Source organism: Indicator indicator, chromosome 10 (genome assembly GCF_027791375.1).
Source record: "Indicator indicator isolate 239-I01 chromosome 10, UM_Iind_1.1, whole genome shotgun sequence".
NCBI lineage: Eukaryota > Metazoa > Chordata > Aves > Piciformes > Indicatoridae > Indicator > Indicator indicator.
In genome coordinates this window covers 29,002,297-29,020,171 of record NC_072019.1, presented here as the reverse complement: position 1 = coordinate 29,020,171, position 17,875 = coordinate 29,002,297, and the positions used below count along the sequence as shown (strand labels likewise).

The 17,875-nt window shown below is 48.5% G+C and overlaps 1 protein-coding gene across 2 annotated transcripts in view; it reads left to right on the top strand.

Annotated features, from left to right (window-relative positions):
* The window catches only part of NEGR1 (neuronal growth regulator 1), a 270,314-nt gene extending 253,019 nt beyond the window's left edge, over positions 1–17,295 (top strand). For both annotated transcript variants that reach the window (XM_054383953.1, XM_054383952.1), the window contains one exon: positions 17,171–17,295. In XM_054383953.1, the coding sequence (XP_054239928.1) occupies positions 17,171–17,295 (125 nt within the window). The remainder of the gene's footprint in view (positions 1–17,170) is intronic.
* Positions 17,296–17,875: the final 580 nt, after the last annotated feature.

The window sequence follows — 17,875 nt, the reverse complement described above, 5'->3', positions numbered from 1 at the left end:
ATTCAGAGGCTGAGGAAAAATCTGGACTTAATGAAGATCGTGCACAGGAACAGGTGCCAAAGCACAGGAACAACCACAAAGTGAATTTTCCTTGGAAGCCTTGCAGGATTAATGGGGCAGCAGATGGTGAACTGGATCTGAGCTCATCATGTGTTTTATTCTGCATGTAGAGTGCATCCTAAACACCCTTTTAGGGAAAGGCATTTTTTCTAATGTCCAGTGTCAGCCTCCCCTGGCACAGTTTAGTGCCATTTCCGTATAACAAAGCTGCTGGCATCAAGCAGAAGAATGTCTTTGCTGCAAGAGACTGAACAGCCCCAACTCTTTCAGTCTGTTCTCATAGCAGAGGAGCTCCAGCCCTCTGCTCATCCTGGTGGCCCTTCTCTGGACACCTTCCAGCATCTCCAGATCCCTCTTGGAATAGAGGCTCCAGACCTGGATGCAGTACTCCAGGTGGGGTCTCAGCAGAGCTGAGCAGAGGGGGAGAATCCCCTCCCTTGCCCTGCTGGCCAACTTCTCCTGATGCAGCCCAGGCTCTGCTTGGCTTTCTGGGCTGCAAGTGCACACTGACAGCTCCTGGTGAGCTTCCCTAGATGTTGAACATCCCTAGAGGGGTTCAAAAATGAAGCAGATGTGGCACTTCAGGACATAGTCTAGTGGTCAGGAAGGTGTCATATAGAAATCTGGACTTGATGATCTCAGAGGGCTTTTCCAACCTTCATGATTCTATAATTCTATAGCCTGATGGATGAGTGGCAACCAGTTCCCTCCCAGCCATCCACCTCCATAGTGTATGACGTTCAGATGGGTGATGCCAGGATGAGTGCATGGCTGGAGTGGATATTAGTCAAAAATTCTTCACTGCAAGAGTGGTCAGGCATTGGAATAGGCTGCCCAGGGAGGTGGTGGAGTCACCATCCCTAGAGGTGGTCAAGAAGAGTGTAGTTGTGCTGCCTGAGGATCTAGTTTAGTGGTCATAGTAGCTGGGTTATCATAGAATAGAATCATAGAACCATGGAATCAGTCAGGGTTGGAAGGGACCATGAGGATCATCCAGTTCCAACCCCCCCTGCCATGGGCAGGGACACCTCACACTACAGCAGGCTGGCCACAGCCTGACTCCACAATCTTAAAGGTCTTTTCCAACTTTAATGATTCTATCATTCTATGCATGGGTGGGTGGATGGGTTGGTGTGTGGATGGATGGATGAATGGATGAGATAGACACATCATTCACATCATGCCTGTTGTTCCAATCACTGAGACAAAAGGGTGGTGTTAGGTTGATGGTCAGACTCAGTGATCTTAGAGGTCTTTTCCAGCTCAAACAATTCTATGACAATTGGTCTATGTCCTTCTTGTTGCTGAGCTCTATGGCTCAGCTTGCATTTCTCTCTCCACAATGGTAAGGATCTCTTGGGGGGGAAAAAAGAAAGAAGAAACCAATCTGACAGAACTCATCTGTATTAATAACCCTGATTGCACGTGAGATGATTGCCTGCCCTTCACTCAGCCTCCTCACTCAGTGAGCACAGCAGCTAAACCTGCAGTGAGTGAGTTTGCTGCCAAGCAGGGGCAATTGAGGGAAGGACTCAGTGCTGAACACTTCAGAGCAGCTTTACTGAGCAAGGTGTGGGTTTTATAACAAGAAACCAGCCAGAAACTGGAATGGTCTGCAGTGAATTTTCACACGACAGCACTTCAGTGATAGAGACATCTCAGGCAGTCATGGGATGGGTTGGGTTGGATGGGATCTTATTGATCATCCAGTTCCAAATCCCTGTCATGGACAGGGACACCTTCCACTAGACCAGGTTGTTCCAGGCCCCATCTGACTTGGCCTTGAACATGGTGGTCTTAGATTGACAGCTGGACTTGATGATCTTAGGGGGCCTTTCTAACCCAAACAATTCTATGATTCTATCACAAAAAGGACACAGATCTGTTGGAGAGGGTCCAGAGGAGGCCAAAACAATGATCAGAGAGCTGGAGAGCTGATCAAAAGCACCTCTCCTAAGAGGACAGGCTTAGGGAGCTGGGGTTATTCAGTCTGGAGAAGTGAAGGCTCCAGGGAGACCTTGGAGCAACCTTCCCAGACTTGGAGAAGGCTACAAGAAAGCTAGAGGGACTACTGATAAGGGCCTGTGGTGATAAGACAAGGGGTAATGGTTTGAAACTACAGCAAGGTAGATTTAATTTGGACATCAGGAGGAAGTCGCTTATTATGAGGGTGGTGAGACACTGGAACAGGTTGCCCAAAGAAGCTGTGGATGCTTCATCTCTGAAAGCATGTAAGACCAGGCTGGATGAGGCTTTGAGCACCATGGTCTAGCAAAAGGTGTCCCTGCCCATGGCAGGAGGTTGGAACTAGATGATCTTTAAGGTCCATTCCATCTGAAACCTTTTAGTTAACAACCAAATCGATCAAAACCCTCACAAAACACCAAGGAAATGGTGGTCTGAGCATGTAGAGAAGCATGAATCATAAGACCATAGAATGATTTGAGTTGGAAGACAGCAGATTGAGATTTATGTGTCTCTCCCATGGCAGGGGGGGTGGAACTACACCACAATATTGTCTTAATTGATAGAGATTTTGGAATTATAGCAGGAGTTTCATTCCTAAAGCTCCCAGTAAGCTTCAAAAAATCTGAACTGGTTAGGTTTATTTCTCTCTTCTGCATGATATCATGTGTAAAGCTGAGCCATAATGTCTCCAAAATCCTCTGGATTAAGATGAAAAGCAGGTGGAGAAGCCTGGCACACAAAAAAAAAAAAACCTGCCTGATGCAAAATCCTCCAGCAGCAGAGAAAGGTGAAGCAGCATCAGGCAGGATGGGGAGGCCTCTGCAAAGGGACCCCGTGGTTCAGGGAGCCCCAGGAGAAAAGCTGTTCCAGAGCTGAGAGGTTTCTTTTCCCTTTGCACACACAGAAGGTAGCTGCAAAAGCAGAGAGTCCTCCCACCCAGCTCCTCCTGCAACGCTCCAGCAGAAAAGCCCCAAATAACTCATCACAGGGAGCAGTGAGTGAAGATAAATGGAATGGTGTCTTCTAACAAGGTGCCACTGCTTGAGGGGTGGAAATCTGAAAGCACTCTGGGAAAAGGTGATGGTCCCAAAATGGGAGGAGTGGCTGGCACACCACTGGCTGGGCTGGCACTCAGGCAGACTTGGACAGGCTGAAGAGTTGGGGGAGAATAACCTCCTAAGTTCAACAAGGGCAGGTGTAGGGTCCTGCATCTTGGGGTGGAACAATCGCCTGCACCAGTGGAGGGTTGGCTGGCTGGGAAGCAGCTCTGTGCAGAAGGAGCTGGGAGTGCTGGGGGACAAGAAGTTCACCATGAGCCAGGAACTTGTCCTTGTGGCCAAAAAGGCCAACGGCATCCTGCATGAGAAGGAGCATGGCCAGCAGGTCAAGGGAGGTTCTCCTCTTCCTTGTCTGTCATGGGGAGGCCACAGCTGGTGCACTGGGTTCACTTCTGGGCTTCCCAGTTTAAGGAAGACAGGGAGCTGCTGGAGAAAGTCCAGGGGAGACTCCAAAGATGCTGAGGGGACCTGGAGCATCTCTGGGAGGAGGAAAGGCTGAGAGCCCTGGGGCTGTTGAGCCTGCAGAAGAGCAGCCTGAGAGGGGATTTGACCAGTGCTCAGCAAGAGCTAAAGGGTGGGGGGCAAGAGGACAAGGCTTGGCTTTTGGCAGTGGTGCCCAGTAACAGGAAAAGTGGCACAAGCTGGAAACCAGGAAGTTCCATTTGAACAGGAGGGGAAACTTGTTTGGTGTGAGGCTGCTGAAGCCCTGGAGCAGACTGCCCAGAGAGGTTGTGGAGTCTCCTTGTGTGGAGAGCTTCCAAAGCCAGCTGGGCATTGTGATGCTGGGCAAGCTGCTGTGGGTGTCCTTGCTTTAGCAGGGGGGGGTTGGATTTTTCTTCCAACCCTCACAATGCTGGGCTTCTGTGAGAAATCAAATCTGCACATGAATGAGAAGTATCAAATACCTGATTAAATTATATCCATTTTCCGTGGGTTTTGTGGATGTTCTTCATCTGATGTTCATTAAGTCATCTGAGCTCACAAGTAGTGAACCTCAGAATTAAAGCAACAGCTTTATAGCAACAGCTTCTGGCCCTTCTGGGCCTTTGCTTCCAAGAATTAAACCCTGTCACAACTAGAGGAGGAAGTATGTTCAATATCTTTGCTCTCTACAACTCCCTGAAAGGAGGTTGGAGGCAGGTGGGGGTTGGTCTCTTCTCCCTAGTATCAAGTGACAGAATGGGAGGAAATAGTGACAGAATGGGAGGAAATGGTGCCAGGGGGGGTTTAGGTTGGACATGAGGAACAATTTGTTTCCTGCAAGAGTGGTCAGGCATTGGAACAGGCTGCCCAGGGAGGTGGTAGAGTCACCATGCCTGGAGGTGTTCAAGAAATGTGTGGACATGGCACAGGGGGACATGGTTTAATGACCATGGTGGTGTCAGGTTGGTGGTTGGACTTGTGTCAGTGTGAGCTGAAATTGCCCCCCACACCAACAATAACCAGGCTGGCTCAGTCTGGAAGCAAATGCAAGCTGTATTTACAAGCAGATCTACAATCTATGATGAAATGCAATTAATATGTACAAATAGACACAATTCACAACATTTACAAATATATACAATCAACAGAAAAGCACAACCAGGCTCCCTTTGCTTCCCCCAAAGGGGACCTTTCCCAAGGGGCCTCGCTCCCAGACCCCCCTGGCAGAAAGCAGTTAGGTAAAAACTTAGCTCACCAAGGTCAGTGTGTTATCTTCAGCCAGAAGAGAAGAAGAAAAAGAATCCAGACAGCCCAGCAAGTTGCCCTGACTGTGCCTACTTTCTTTTGAGTAGTGGTTCTTAAACATTTTTCTCTCTCCAATGGAAGTGTTGAGAGCAATCATTATTCTGCTTTCTTACATGCAGTAGTGACTTCTTTACACTCTTCAGCTTTCTCTGCTTGAACTTTGAGAAGAAAAATTAAAAGGACAGTTTCAAACCATCACAACTTGATGACCTCAGAGGTCTTTTCCAAGCCAAACAAGTGTGTGCTTGTGTGTGAATGAGGAGAGGAGGGGATGGTGTGGTTATCATCTGCACGATGGAGTCGTTTCAGCCTGGATTCCTGAGCCTCACGCAGGGCTCCACAGCCAAATGATCTTAATGAGGGGAGAAGTGACAGAGGAGATGGATGCCTCCCCCTTGAGTCATCCTCTGATAAAGACACATGGCTGAGCAGTGTGATGACAAACTGTGTGTGCCAAGTGACAAATCATTTAATTAAAATTTACAGGCGGTTAAATGCTGTTTGACCCAAAGGGAGGCAGCGAGCATGAATCAATCTGGGGAGGGGTTGGAACTCCTTTTTTCAGCAAACCCATAGCTCACACCTCCTGTACCTGGACGCCTCTGATGTGTGGAGAGCCCTTTTGCTGGGTCCTCTGTGGCAACAAGATCTCAATCAGGTTGAAAAGTGGCAAGGATTTTGCTCGGGGAGCGTTGGAAGGCTTCATGAATTGTTAATGTCACGTCAGGGGCTGAAGAAAAAAAAACCTCTTGCACCCTAAAGAGCAAACAGCTCAGATTTGGAGGAGGGATGGGTTTTTTTGGTTGCCTACACCGGCTGGTGGAAATTGCAATCATCTTTCAGGGCAAGGCTTGGCAGGTTTTATTAGAGGCAAGTCAGGGTGGCCGTTGCCTTTACTAACTAAGGCAGTAAATGTCCTACCGCCGGCGTAACGCGCTTTGTATTGCTGCTGCCGAGCAGCTAATGTGCTGCTGGCTCCAGCAGACCTGATCTGAGAGGAATTTCACGTGCCAGCAAGCTGTAGATCTTCTTTATGGATATGACTTACCCTGTGTCCTTCTACTCAAGCCAAAAACACGAGCTTGTTCAGAAAGTACGTGTTCTTTAAGTAAGTTTGCAGATGACGCCAAGTTAGGAGCAGTTGATCTGTTGGAGGGGAGGAAGGTCCTGCAGAGGGACCTGGACAGGCTGGATGGGTGGGCAGAGGCCAGTGGAAGGAGACTGAACAAGGCTAAGTGCAGGGTTCTACACTTTGGCCACAACAACCCCAGGCTGGGGACAGAGTGGCTGGAGAGCAGCCAGGCAGAGAGGGACCTGGGGGTGCTGGGTGATAGGAGCTGAACAGGAGCCAGCAGTGTGCCCAGGGGGCCAGGAGAGCCAATGGCATCCTGGCCTGGATCAGGAATAGTGTGGCCAGCAGGACAAGGGAGGTTATTCTGCCCTGTGCTCAGCACTGGTCAGGACACACCTTGAGTGCTGTGTCCAGTTCTGGGCTCCTCAATTTGAGAGAGATGTTGAGGGACTGGAAGGTGTCCAGAGAAGGGCAAGGAAGCTGGGGAGGGGTCTGGAACACAAACCCTGTGAGGAGAGGCTGAGGGAGCTGGGGGTGTTTAGCCTGGAGAAGAGGAGGCTCAGGGGTGGCCTCATTGCTGTCTACAACTACCTGAGGGGAGGTTGTAGCGAGGTGTCCAACCCTTAAACCAGAACTGCCAAGTGACCACTAAACCCTGTCCAACCCTTAACCCACCACTTCCAAGTCATCACTAAACCCTGTCCAACCCTTAGCCCAGCACTGCCAAGTCACCACTAAACCCTGTCCAACCCTTAACCCACCACTTCCAAGTCATCACTAAACCCTGTCCAACCCTTAGCCCAGCACTGCCAGGTCACAACTAAACCCTGTCTAACCCTTAACCCAGCACTGCCAAGTCACCACTAAACCCTGTTCAGCCCTTAACCCAGCACTGCCAATTCACCACTAAACCCTGTCCAATCCTTAGCCCAGCACTGCCAGGTCACCACTAAACCCTGTCCAACCCTTAACCCAGCACTGCCAAGTCCACCACTAAACTATGTCCTGCAGAAATGATTAAGAACAATCCAAACAGCTAAATAGAACCCCACATCTTTAGCAACCATCTGACAGCCACCCCAGGGGAAGGTTTGTTTAAAGCTTGTGAGCTCCTCCAGCAGAACAGATCCCAAAAGAAAAGGGCAAGAAATCATATACTAACCTGCTTGACTCAACATCCTTTGTCAAGCCCAGAAAACTGATGTTGAAACTGTCCAGAAACCATAAAGTTCAGGGTGAAAAATGATCATTCACAATGCTATATGGCTTTGCCTCCACAAAATCTTCATGATCTATGAGGCCTATCAGAGGTTGCCACCAAATGCCTGGATTTAGCCTGCTGCTGAAGTCAAGAGCTTATTTACAACGTCACACTTCATTCAGAGGAGAATGATTCTGACAACCAATCATTTAAAATATGGGAAGAATACTTTCCAAAAGGTCACAAGTACAAGCATTTCCCATATTAACTCTTCATCAATTCCATTTCTTCAAAAGTTAGAAGGAGCAGCCAAAGTCTTCAAAGCTATTGGGTGGGAAGGGACCTTGAAGATCATCTAGTTCCAACCCCCCTGCCATGGGCAAGGACACCTTCCACTTCCACCTTCCACCTTCCACCTTCCACCAGATTGCTCACACTCTCATCCAACCTGGCTTTGAACACCTCCAGGGTGGTGTTCAGAGGCATGGCCACTGAAATGTTCAGTTTGCCTCATGTCATTAAATAAAGATGTGATGGTCCATATGCTTCTCCAGCTTCAGGCTGGTAAACAGCTGGGCAATGCTACCAAGTTCTCCAGCTGCAGAGGTGAAGAAAAATTTCCAGAGTCAGAAACTGAGTCATAAAATCATAGAATAGGTCATGTTGGAAGAGAGCTTAAAGAGCATCTAGCTCAATCCCCCATGGCCATGGTCAGGGACATCTTACTAGACCAGGTTGCTCAAGCCCTCATCCAACTTGGCTCTGAATACATCCAGGGAGAGGGCATCCACAACCTCCCTGCACAACCTATCCCAGCATCTCACCACCCTCCTGTAAAGAAGAACACTTCAGCACAAGCCCCAACCTTTAATTACCAAAGTCAGTCGTAAATAATTGTCAAGCATGCAGATGAAGCAAAAAAAAATCTCTGAAATTAAAGTAATGAGCTCTCAAGTCAGATTTTGCTGTCAAGTTAAGCTGTTTTTCATTCCCCTTCTCCAACATGACACCTGCAGATGAGGACAGCTTTGGTAGAGGAGCAGTTTGTTGGAGGCTGCCAAAATGATGTACCCAAAAGCACCTGTGCCATGGTTGCTGCCTTCACAACCACCTGGGTTTCTTCAGCACCTGGCTTCAGAACTCCCTAGGTTTGACACTTCAGAACCAGGCAACTTTATCAAACTCAAAACCTTGCAGATGACTTTGTGTGGAGATCTGGGCATGGTGCTCATGGAGAGCTCCACACTTGGCTCTTAGAATAATTCATTCTTAGAATCATGGACTCATAGCATTGCTTGGGTTGGGAAAGACATCCAAGGTCATCAAGTCCACTGCCACCTCAACACCACCATGGCCATTAAACCATGCCCCAGAGTGCCATGTTCACAGGTTTCTTGAACACCTCCAGGGATGGTGACTCCACCACCTCCCTGGGCAGCCTGTCCCAATGCCTGACCACTCTTGCAGGAAACAAATTGTTTCTAACATCCAGTCCAACCCCCTCCTCTGGCATGGTTCTTCTTCATGGAAGAACCTTTGCAGACCTCTTGGTTTGGGATGCAGATGAGAACTGGGCTATGAACTACAACACAGGGGGAGGAGGAATGGGATGGGCTGTTGCCTTGCTTGTCCTGCTGCTTTCTCTAGCATTCTTAGAGTCTTATTCTCAACACTCTCTTAATCAAATCTGTTTACCATGTCCAGTGGAAGATCATGAGCCATTCTTCTCTAATTTCTCACACCCATGCAGTCCCCAGCATTAGCCTTTTCTATACTTATTGTCTTTATCTTGTAGAACAAAGCTGGTGAATGGTCTGGAGAATGGGTCTGGTGAGGAGCAGTTGAGGGAACTGGTTTTGTTAAGCCTGGAGAAAAGGAGGCTGAGGGGAGACCTCCTGGCTCTCCACAAGTCCTGAAAGGAGGTTGGAGTGAGGTGGAGTTGGTCTCTCCTCCCAAGCATCAATTTATACAACAAGAGGAAATGGCCTCTATTTGCCCCAGGGGAGGTTTAGGCTGGACATGAGGATCAATTTCTTCTCCTTGAGAGTTGTCAAGTCCTGGCCTAAAGTGCCACAGCAGTGGTGCAGGGGTTTCAAAACCATACAGAAGTGGTGCTGAGGCACATGGTTTAGTGGTGACCTGACAGTGCTGGGCTGGTGGCTGGATCTGATGATCAAAAAAGATCTCTTCTAACCAAATCACTGCTGTGATTCTGAGACTCTCCTTTGACTTTCATTAGAACTTTGTGCTGGAATTGTCACCACTCCATGGGCTGTTTTTATTAAACAAGCCTTGTTTTGCTAATGACATCCCAGATGGTGTTTCTAGCTCATTAATATCTCATGGCAGATCACAGAGCTCTGGAGCAGCGCTGGATTTGCATTTATTCAGCTCTTCTCATATCTGCTCCACTGAGACAGACTCAGTTCTTTCCAGTGAGGGTGGTGAGACACATGTTGCCCAGGAAGGTTGTGGATGCTCCCTCCCTGGAGGTGTTCATGGCCAGGCTGGATGAGGCCTTGAGCAACCTGATCTAGTGGAAGGTGTGGGAACTAGATGAACCTTAAGGTCCCTTCCAACCCAAATGGTTCATTGATTCTGTGAATCATCAATGAACAGTGCTGAATGAAGTGAGACCAAGCACGAGCTGCTGCCTGTGGAACCATGGCAGTTAGGTCCAAAGCTCATCCAATGATGGACTTACCCTGGGAAGGAGAAAATTCCTACCTGTTTAGAAGTGGAACTGTGGAGAAACCTTCCACTTACTGCTCCTAGTGGAAGACCAGTAACTGCTTTTAAGATGGACCCTTAAGATACTTAGGAGGGAAATCAGAAGGTGTAAGGCAGCAGCAGAGCTGGGTTTGATAAGCCAAGAGGCATATGCTAATTATAGGCTGACAGCTGTGCTCCTTCTTCTAGGAGAATTAAAGATCTGTTTAAAGTCTTCTGAGCAGTTTGCATGCAGCAGGCATGTCCTCAAGCCATCAGAGATAAGCGAGAGATGGTGCCACGATGAGGGAAATGGAGCTGCAGCATGGGGAGCTGCCTCCAGGAGCTGCAGGCTGAGATGACAGATCTTTGTCTCTGCCCTGAGCCACTCTCCCACCCCTCCTGTGGCAACTCTGAATCTCTGGTTCAAGAGAGAAACTCTCTTAGGCTGGAGAGCTGGGTGGAGGGGGAGCTCATGGAGTTCACCCAAAGGCAAGTCCTGCACTTGGGAAGTAACAACCCCTTGCACCAAGAGAGGCAAGGGAGTGACCTTCTGGAAAGCAGCTCTGGTGTGCTGGTGGACAAGTTCCCCACGACCCAGCAATGTGCCCTTGTGGCCAAGAGGGCCAATGGTCTCCCGGGGGGCATAAAGAACAGTGTGGGCAGCACACCACAGGAGGTTCTCCTGCCCCTCTACTCTGCCCTAGAGACACGACATCTGCAGTATTGGGTTCAGTTCTGGGGGCCCCACTTCAAGAGAGACAGGAACCTACTGGACAGAGTCCAGGGGTGCCTCTAAAGATGCTGAGGGTCCTGGTGCATCTCTGTGAGGAGGAAAGGCTGAGAGCCCTGGGGCTGGTGAGCCTGCAGAAGAGCAGCCCCAGAGGGGATCTGACCAGTGCTCAGCAAGAGCTAAAGGGTGGGGGGCAAGAGGATGAAGCCAGACTCTTCTCAGTGGTGCCCAGGGACAGGACAAGGATCAACAAGGACAAGCTGGAAACCAGGAGGTTACATCTGAATAGGAGGACAAAATTCTTTGCTATGAGCTGGAGCCCTGGAGCAGGCTGCCCAGTGTTTTTGGAGTCTCCTTGTCTGGAGAGCTTTCACGGCCTGCTGGGCATTGTGATCCTGGGCAAGCTGCTGTGGGTGCCTCTGCTTTAGCAGGGGGGTTGAACTGGATGATCTCCAGAGGTCCCTTCCAACCCCCACCACACTGGGATTCTGGGATGATGGTTTAAATTTGGTTTGATTTTACAGCTCCAACCAAAGCACACCTCCACTCTGAAGATGAGTTTTGGCTGGGCACCACTTTTCTCCTCCTTTTCTGATTTTCTGATTTATTTGCTTGAAGAACTAAGTCAAGACAGCAGCACTATCATTGCCACTGATTACCTCCAAACCAGGCTTTTATTGCTGAGTGTTTCTCACCTTACCTCAACCAGCTCAATGCAGAAATATGGATTAAGAAAGTCAATGCCTGTCTGGCCCCCACTGCAGAGCTCCTTCCCCCCCTACCCCCTTACAACCTGAGTAACAACAACAGGCAGAACTTACAATGAGGGTGAGCAATAACTACAGGGACTTTTAGGAACCCCTGGGTGATGATTGCCTGGAAATGGGGAATTTTCTGTTGGCAGCCTTATGTTGAGTCATAAAATGGGAGTTTGGAAACAAATCACACCCAGGTAATGAAGTCCTAAGGATGGCTGTTTGCTGGGAACACAGGAGCCACATCAAGTGCTCACAGTCAAATGTATTCAAATGGAATAGTTTGAGTTCTACCACATGTTTTAACCATTGGAGGGGTTTGCAGCAGTACAGGTGCAGGGTTGATCTGTGGGAAAGCACCTCCAAGGAGAAGGAACTAGGAGTGATGGTGGACAGATTCACCATGAGCAAGCAATGTGCCCTTGTGGCCAAGAAGGCAAATGGTGTCCTGGAGGACATGAAGAAGAGTGTGGCCAGCAGGTCAAAGGAGCTTGTTCTCCCCCTCTACTCTGCCCTAGGGAGGCTACAGCTGGAGTATTGTGTCCAGCTCTGATCTCCACAGTTCAAGAGAGACAGAGAACTACTGGAGAGACTCCAGGGGAGGCTCCAAAGATGCTGAGGGCCCTGGAGCATCTTTGTGAGGAGGAAAGGCTGAGAGCCCTGGGGCTGGTGAGCCTGCAGAAGAGCAGCCTGAGAGGGGATCTGATCAATGCTCAGCAAGAAGCAAAGGTGTGGGGCAAGAAGTCAGAGCTTGGCTTTTGTCAGTGGTGCCCAGTGACAGGACAAGGGGCAAGGGGCATAAGCTGGAACCCAGGAGGTTGCATCTGAACAGAGAGTGCCTCTCCCCATCGTGTTCTCACCAGTGGCAGCAGCCCCTGGCTGCAGAAATCCACCCTGAGCTCTAGACAGTGCCCACCCTGAGCTCCAGACAGTGCCCACCCTGAGCAGGGGCTGAGCTTAGCAGCCACAATTCTGAGAAGCAGCCTGGGCCAGGGTCTCACCACCTTCAGTGTCAAACATTTCCTCCTTCTCTCCAGTCCGAATCCCCTTTTAGTTCAACCCATCCCCCCTTGTCCTGCCACAACAGACCCTGCCCAAACATCTGTCCCCAGCTTTCTGATCAGCCTCTTGAAGCATTGAAAGGCCACTAGAAGGTCTCCCTGGAGCCTTCTCTTCTCCAGCCTGAACAACCCTGAACAACAACAAAAGCTGTACATTTCTCACTCATTCAGAGGGATTTCAGTGATTCGTGCCAGTAACATGAGAACATCAGCCTGGAGAGGACCTTCCAAGCCACCACATGCAACTCTCAGATACCATAGATGCCATCCAAATGCATTTGAATGTTGCTTAGAATGGTTTGGATTGGAAGGGACTTCAGAGATGATCTAATTCCAAGCCCCCTGCCATGGGCAGGGACACCTTCCACTAAAGCAGGTTGCTCAAGGTTCCATCCAACCTGGCCTTGAACACCTGCAGGGAGGGGGCAGCCTGTTCCAATGAAATTACCAGCACTTTCCAAGTGTTATGATGATGGCCATATCTCTGTTTAATCAAAGTCTCCATCTGGCAGACCCTTCAGAAGGACCTCCTGGCTCAGATTTCTCTCTTCCACCTCACCAGTGAGTTTCCATCACTGCCTGGAGGATGATTGCATTTGCATAAGGTTAAGCACATTGGTGTCTTCACTGAGTTAGTTTGACACAGGACTGTAAGGTTTTGTTCTGCCAAGGTCAAGCTTCCTACAACCCTGCCTGGTCTCCCAGGATTCTTTTCCTGAGCAACTTTCCTTTGCTGGAAGGACTCACATAAGGGCTTGCCCAGAGGTGTGACTGAGGCCCTATCCCTGGAGACATTCAAGTTCAGACTCATTGTGGCTGTTCAGTCTGGAGAAGAGAAGGCTCTTGTGGCCTTCCAGGATCTGAAGGGGGCTCCAAGAAAGCTGGGGAGGGACTTTTTAGGCTCTCAGGGAGTGACAGGACTGGGGGGAATGGAATCAAGCTGGAAGTGGGGAGATTGAGAGTGGAGGTGAGGAAGAAGTTGTTCCCCAGGAGAGTGGTGAGAGCCTGGAATGGGTTGTGCAGGGAGGTGGTTGAGGCCCCAGCCCTGGAGGTGTTTGCAGCCAGGCTGGATGAGGCTCTGGCCAGCCTGCTGTAGTGTGAGGTGTCCCTGGGCATGGCAGGGGGGTTGGAACTGGATGAGCCTTGTGCTCCCTTCCAACCCTGACTGATTCTAGGATTCTATGATCAAACTGGAGGTGTCCCTGCTGTCTAAAGGGTGTGTTGGACAGGATGACCTTTGAGGGACCCTTCCAACCTGCTGTTATCTGTGAATCCATGTGGCTCTTGCAGCCCTCTCCCAGCAGATCACCTCCCCTCTCCCAAGCTTTCTAATTCAGTCTTTTCCAAACTGTCGACCTGCTCCTCCAAAGCCATAAATCCTCAGCTAACCTCAAGTGTAACAATATTTAGAGATGTTATCAGCAGGACTCAGCTGAGCCTTCACAGTCCCATTATCTTACAATCTTCTGGAAGGATAAAAAAAAACACCAAACTTTTTTGACAGCCCAGCCATTTTCATCTTTTTTATTCTTTTTTTTTTAACTTACTGCTTTGACCTTGAGTTGGTTTATTCCTTCCTCCTCTGTATATATTGCCATGAGCCAGCAGTGTGCTCTTGTGGCCAAGAAAGACAATGGTCACCTGGGGTGCATGAAGAAGAGAGGTCAAGGGAGGTTCTCCTCCCTCTGTACTCTGTCACAGGGAGGCCACAGCAGGAGTCCTGGGTCCAGTTCTGGGCTTCCCAGTTCAAGAGAGGCAGGGAACTGCTGGAGAGAGTCCAGGTGGGGCTACAAAGATGCTGAGGGGCCTGGAGCATCTCTGTGAAGACAAAAGGCTGAGAGCCCTGAAGCTGTTGAGCCTGGAGAAGAGCAGCTCCAGAGGGGATGTGATCAATGCTCAGCAAGAGCTAAAGGACCTGTGGGGGGCAAGAGAATGGGACCAGACTCTTCTCAGTGGTGCCCAGTGATGGTACAGGGAGCAAGGGACATGAACTGGAGCCCAGGAGGTTCCACCTGAGCAGGAGGAGAAAAATTCTATGGTGTGAGGGTGCTGGAGGCCTGGAGCAGGCTGCCCAGAGAGGTTGTGGAGTCTCCTTCTGTGGAGAGCTTCCAAAGCCCCCTGGCCATTGTGATGCTGGGCAAGCTGCTGTGGGTGCCCTGCTTTAGCAGAGGAGTTGGACTGGTTGATCTCCAGAGGTCCCTTCCAACCCCCAGCAGGCTGGGATCCAGGGATATTTTAAACATTGCACAAAGAGCTATTTATAGATCATTAACCTGAATATTGTTAATGAAGAGCTTATTAACATCTCCCTGCATAATCCATTTACCAGGATTAGTCTTGCTTTGCCAGACAACTTAAAGAGGTCCATGCTTTTGTCTACAAGGCATCAGCCTTTAAAGCTTATAATTATTTCTGGCTAATGCAGCCCTTGGTGTTAGGAAATGCTGCTTTGCACGTCCCAGCCTCGTACATTTCCTAATCTCTTGTATTAATTAGAGATAGTGATACAATAACACTTTGTTCTTTTCTCCTCACAACCAGGAGAGATGTCTGAGCATAATCCTATCTCTGCTAGGAGCCTGCTTCAATATTTTCCCACCTACTAACTGTGTTAAAACATTGGGATTATGCACATTAATCACGAAACAAAACAATGAGGGGAGCATGAGAACTGCATGTGGACTTCAGGGGCATGCACACAGGGATCTATGCTGGTGGTTGCACTCTGAAGATTCATAGAACTGATTGCAGCTTCTAAATTGTAGGTCGTTTTATATGATTTCATAGAGTCATAGGCTGGTTTGGGTTGGAAGGGACCTTTCAAGCTCATCTAGTCCAACCCCACTGCAGTCAGCAGGGACATCTGCAACTAGAGCAAGTTGGTCAGAGCCTGACTTGGAATGGTTCCAGGGATGGGGCAGTTATCATCTTGGACTCTTCTCAGTAGTGCCTGAAAGCATCTCTGTGAGCAGGAAAGGCTGAGAGTCCTGGGGCTGTTGAGCCTGGAAGAGCAAAGCTCAAAAGGAGCTAAAGGACCTGTGGGGGGAAAGAGGATAGGGCCAGACTCTTCTCAGGGGGCCCAACGACAGGACAAGGGGCAAAGGACACAGACTGGAACCCAGGAGGTTCTGCCTGAAGAGGAGGAGAAAAATTCTATGGTGTGAAGTTGCTGGAGCCCTGGCGCAGGCTGCCCAGAGAGGCTGTGGAGTCTCCTTGTCTGGAGAGGTTCCTAAGCCAGCTGGACATTGTGATCCTGGGCAAGCTGCTGTGGGTGCCCTGCTTTAGCAGGGGGTTGGACTGGATGATCTCCAGAGGTCCTTTCTGAGTCCTGCCATGCTGGGATTTGGAGGCAGCCTATGGCTGCCCAAATGATGGTCTCCTCATTTGGTTCCCCTCCCTGTTTTCTTATATTTTACCTCTCTTTTCATGCCCTCACTGTGACATTTGTTTAAGAATTGGAGAAAGACTTTGTATTAAAGTGAGTAAATACAATTTACTGAAAGAGGCTGAAAATAAACACCAATGTCGCTGGCTGAAGAAAATTGTCTGACTCTGGCTTCTAAAGTCAGGCTGAAAATTAGTTGTTTTCAAGAACTAAATATATTCACCTCTCATTGCCTTTGGTGGTGATCTTAATGCTCAGCAGCTTAAAAACAGATAAATTATTCAGATGTTTAAGCACGAAGCACTTGTCTGATGTTAAGCACTCACATTTTTAAATGCTTGCCTTAATAATGATTTATTGCCCTTAAAACACAAATTAGTACTCACTGATGGAGCAGGAGGACTTGGCTACTTCTGCAGCATTTGGAGAAGAATGTTTTTGCTGTCCTAGTAGTAGTCTTTTGGGCCACTCACTGCAAGAAGGACATTGAGGTGCTGGAGTGTGTCTACAGAGAAGGGCAATGATGCTGGTGAAAGCATTTGGTGAACATTAGTCTTCAGCTGCAGCTTTGAAGTCCTACAAGTTCTGAGAAGCTCTTCAAGAGCAAACTCCAAAGCCTCCATTAGCTCCCTGTTTCAGGCACTGCAGCAGCTGCAGATGAAGAAAATCTGACACAAGCATCAAAGTCAGCTCCAGTGCCTCACCACTCAGAGCAACCTTATTTGCACCTCCTGTTGCTCCTCCCTTCACTTAATCATTTTAACCTCTTATGGTCATGGCTTAAGCAGAACGCTGAGGTGTGGCATCTACTGCTTCTCTTCCTACATCTATTTAATGCTGGGGTCAGGTTGGGACTCTCAATCCAAGAAGGACGTTGAGGTGCTGGAACAGGTCTAGAGAAGGGCAATGAAGCTGGTGAAGGGTCTGGAGAACAGGGCTGGTGAGGAGCAGCTGAGGGAACTGGGGTTGTTCAGCCTGGAGAAAAGGAGGCTGAGGGGAGACCTTCTGGCTCTCTACAACTCCTTGAAAAGGGGTTGGGGTGAGGTGGGGACCGGTCTCTTCTCCCAAGGAATAAGTGATAAGACAAACGGAAATGCCCTCAAGTTGCATCAGGGGAGGTTTAGGTTGGACATGAGGAACAATTTGTTTCCTGCAAGAGTGGTTAGGCATTGGGACAAGCTGCCCATGGTGAAGCCACCATCCCTGGAGGTGTTCAAGAAACCCATGGACATGGGGACATGGCACTTGGGAACACGACTTAATGGCCATGGTGGCGTTGGGTTGACGGTTGGACTCTGTGACCTTTTCCAACCAAAATGACTTATGTAATCTTAAACCAATTAATGAAAACTAAGAGTCTTGGGAGTCTGAGAGTAGAAATTTTCACTTAATCCTTTTTTTTTTTCTGTTTTTTTCCTTTTTCCCCCTTTCTCTTTGCAGCTCCCAGCACAGCCCAGTACGGAATCACCGGCGACGCCGAAATCCTCTTCTCTTGCTGGTACCTGGTGTTGACGCTGTCCTCCCTCACCAGCATATTCTACCTGAAGAACATCATTCTGCACTAAGTGTACAGACCCATAACAAAACAAAACAAAAAAAAAAAAAAAAGAGAGGGGGAAAAGAAAAAAAAAAAGGCTTTGAAAGGATTCTCTGCAAGTGCTGCTGCCTGGCTCCAATCTGGTAGAGTGTGTTCAAAGCAGCCTGGGATATCATCAGCCGCGGTGCCGTGGGGATGGTGGCCTTCTGTAGAATTGCTCTTTCTGTAAATACTTTCATTCTACTCCTTTTTCTTTCTTGGGGGGGTTGGTTTTTTCTTTCTTTCTTTTTTTTTTCCTTAATTCCTGATTAACTGCATTACCTTGTGAAGCAGTACACATTGTCTTTTTTTTATTTTATTTTTCTTTTAATTTTTCTTTTTCTTTTCATTTTTCTTTTCTTTTTTCTTTTCATTTCTCTTTTTTTCTTTTCCTTTTTCTTTTCTTTTTGCTTTTCATTTTTCTTTTCCTTTTTCTTTTTTCCTTTTCCTTTTTCTTTTCTTTTTGCTTTTAATTTTTCTTTTCCTTTTTCTTTTTTCCTTTTCCTTTTTCTTTTTTCCTTTCCCTTTTTCTTTTTTCCTTTCCCTTTTTCTTTTCTTTCTTCTTTTCA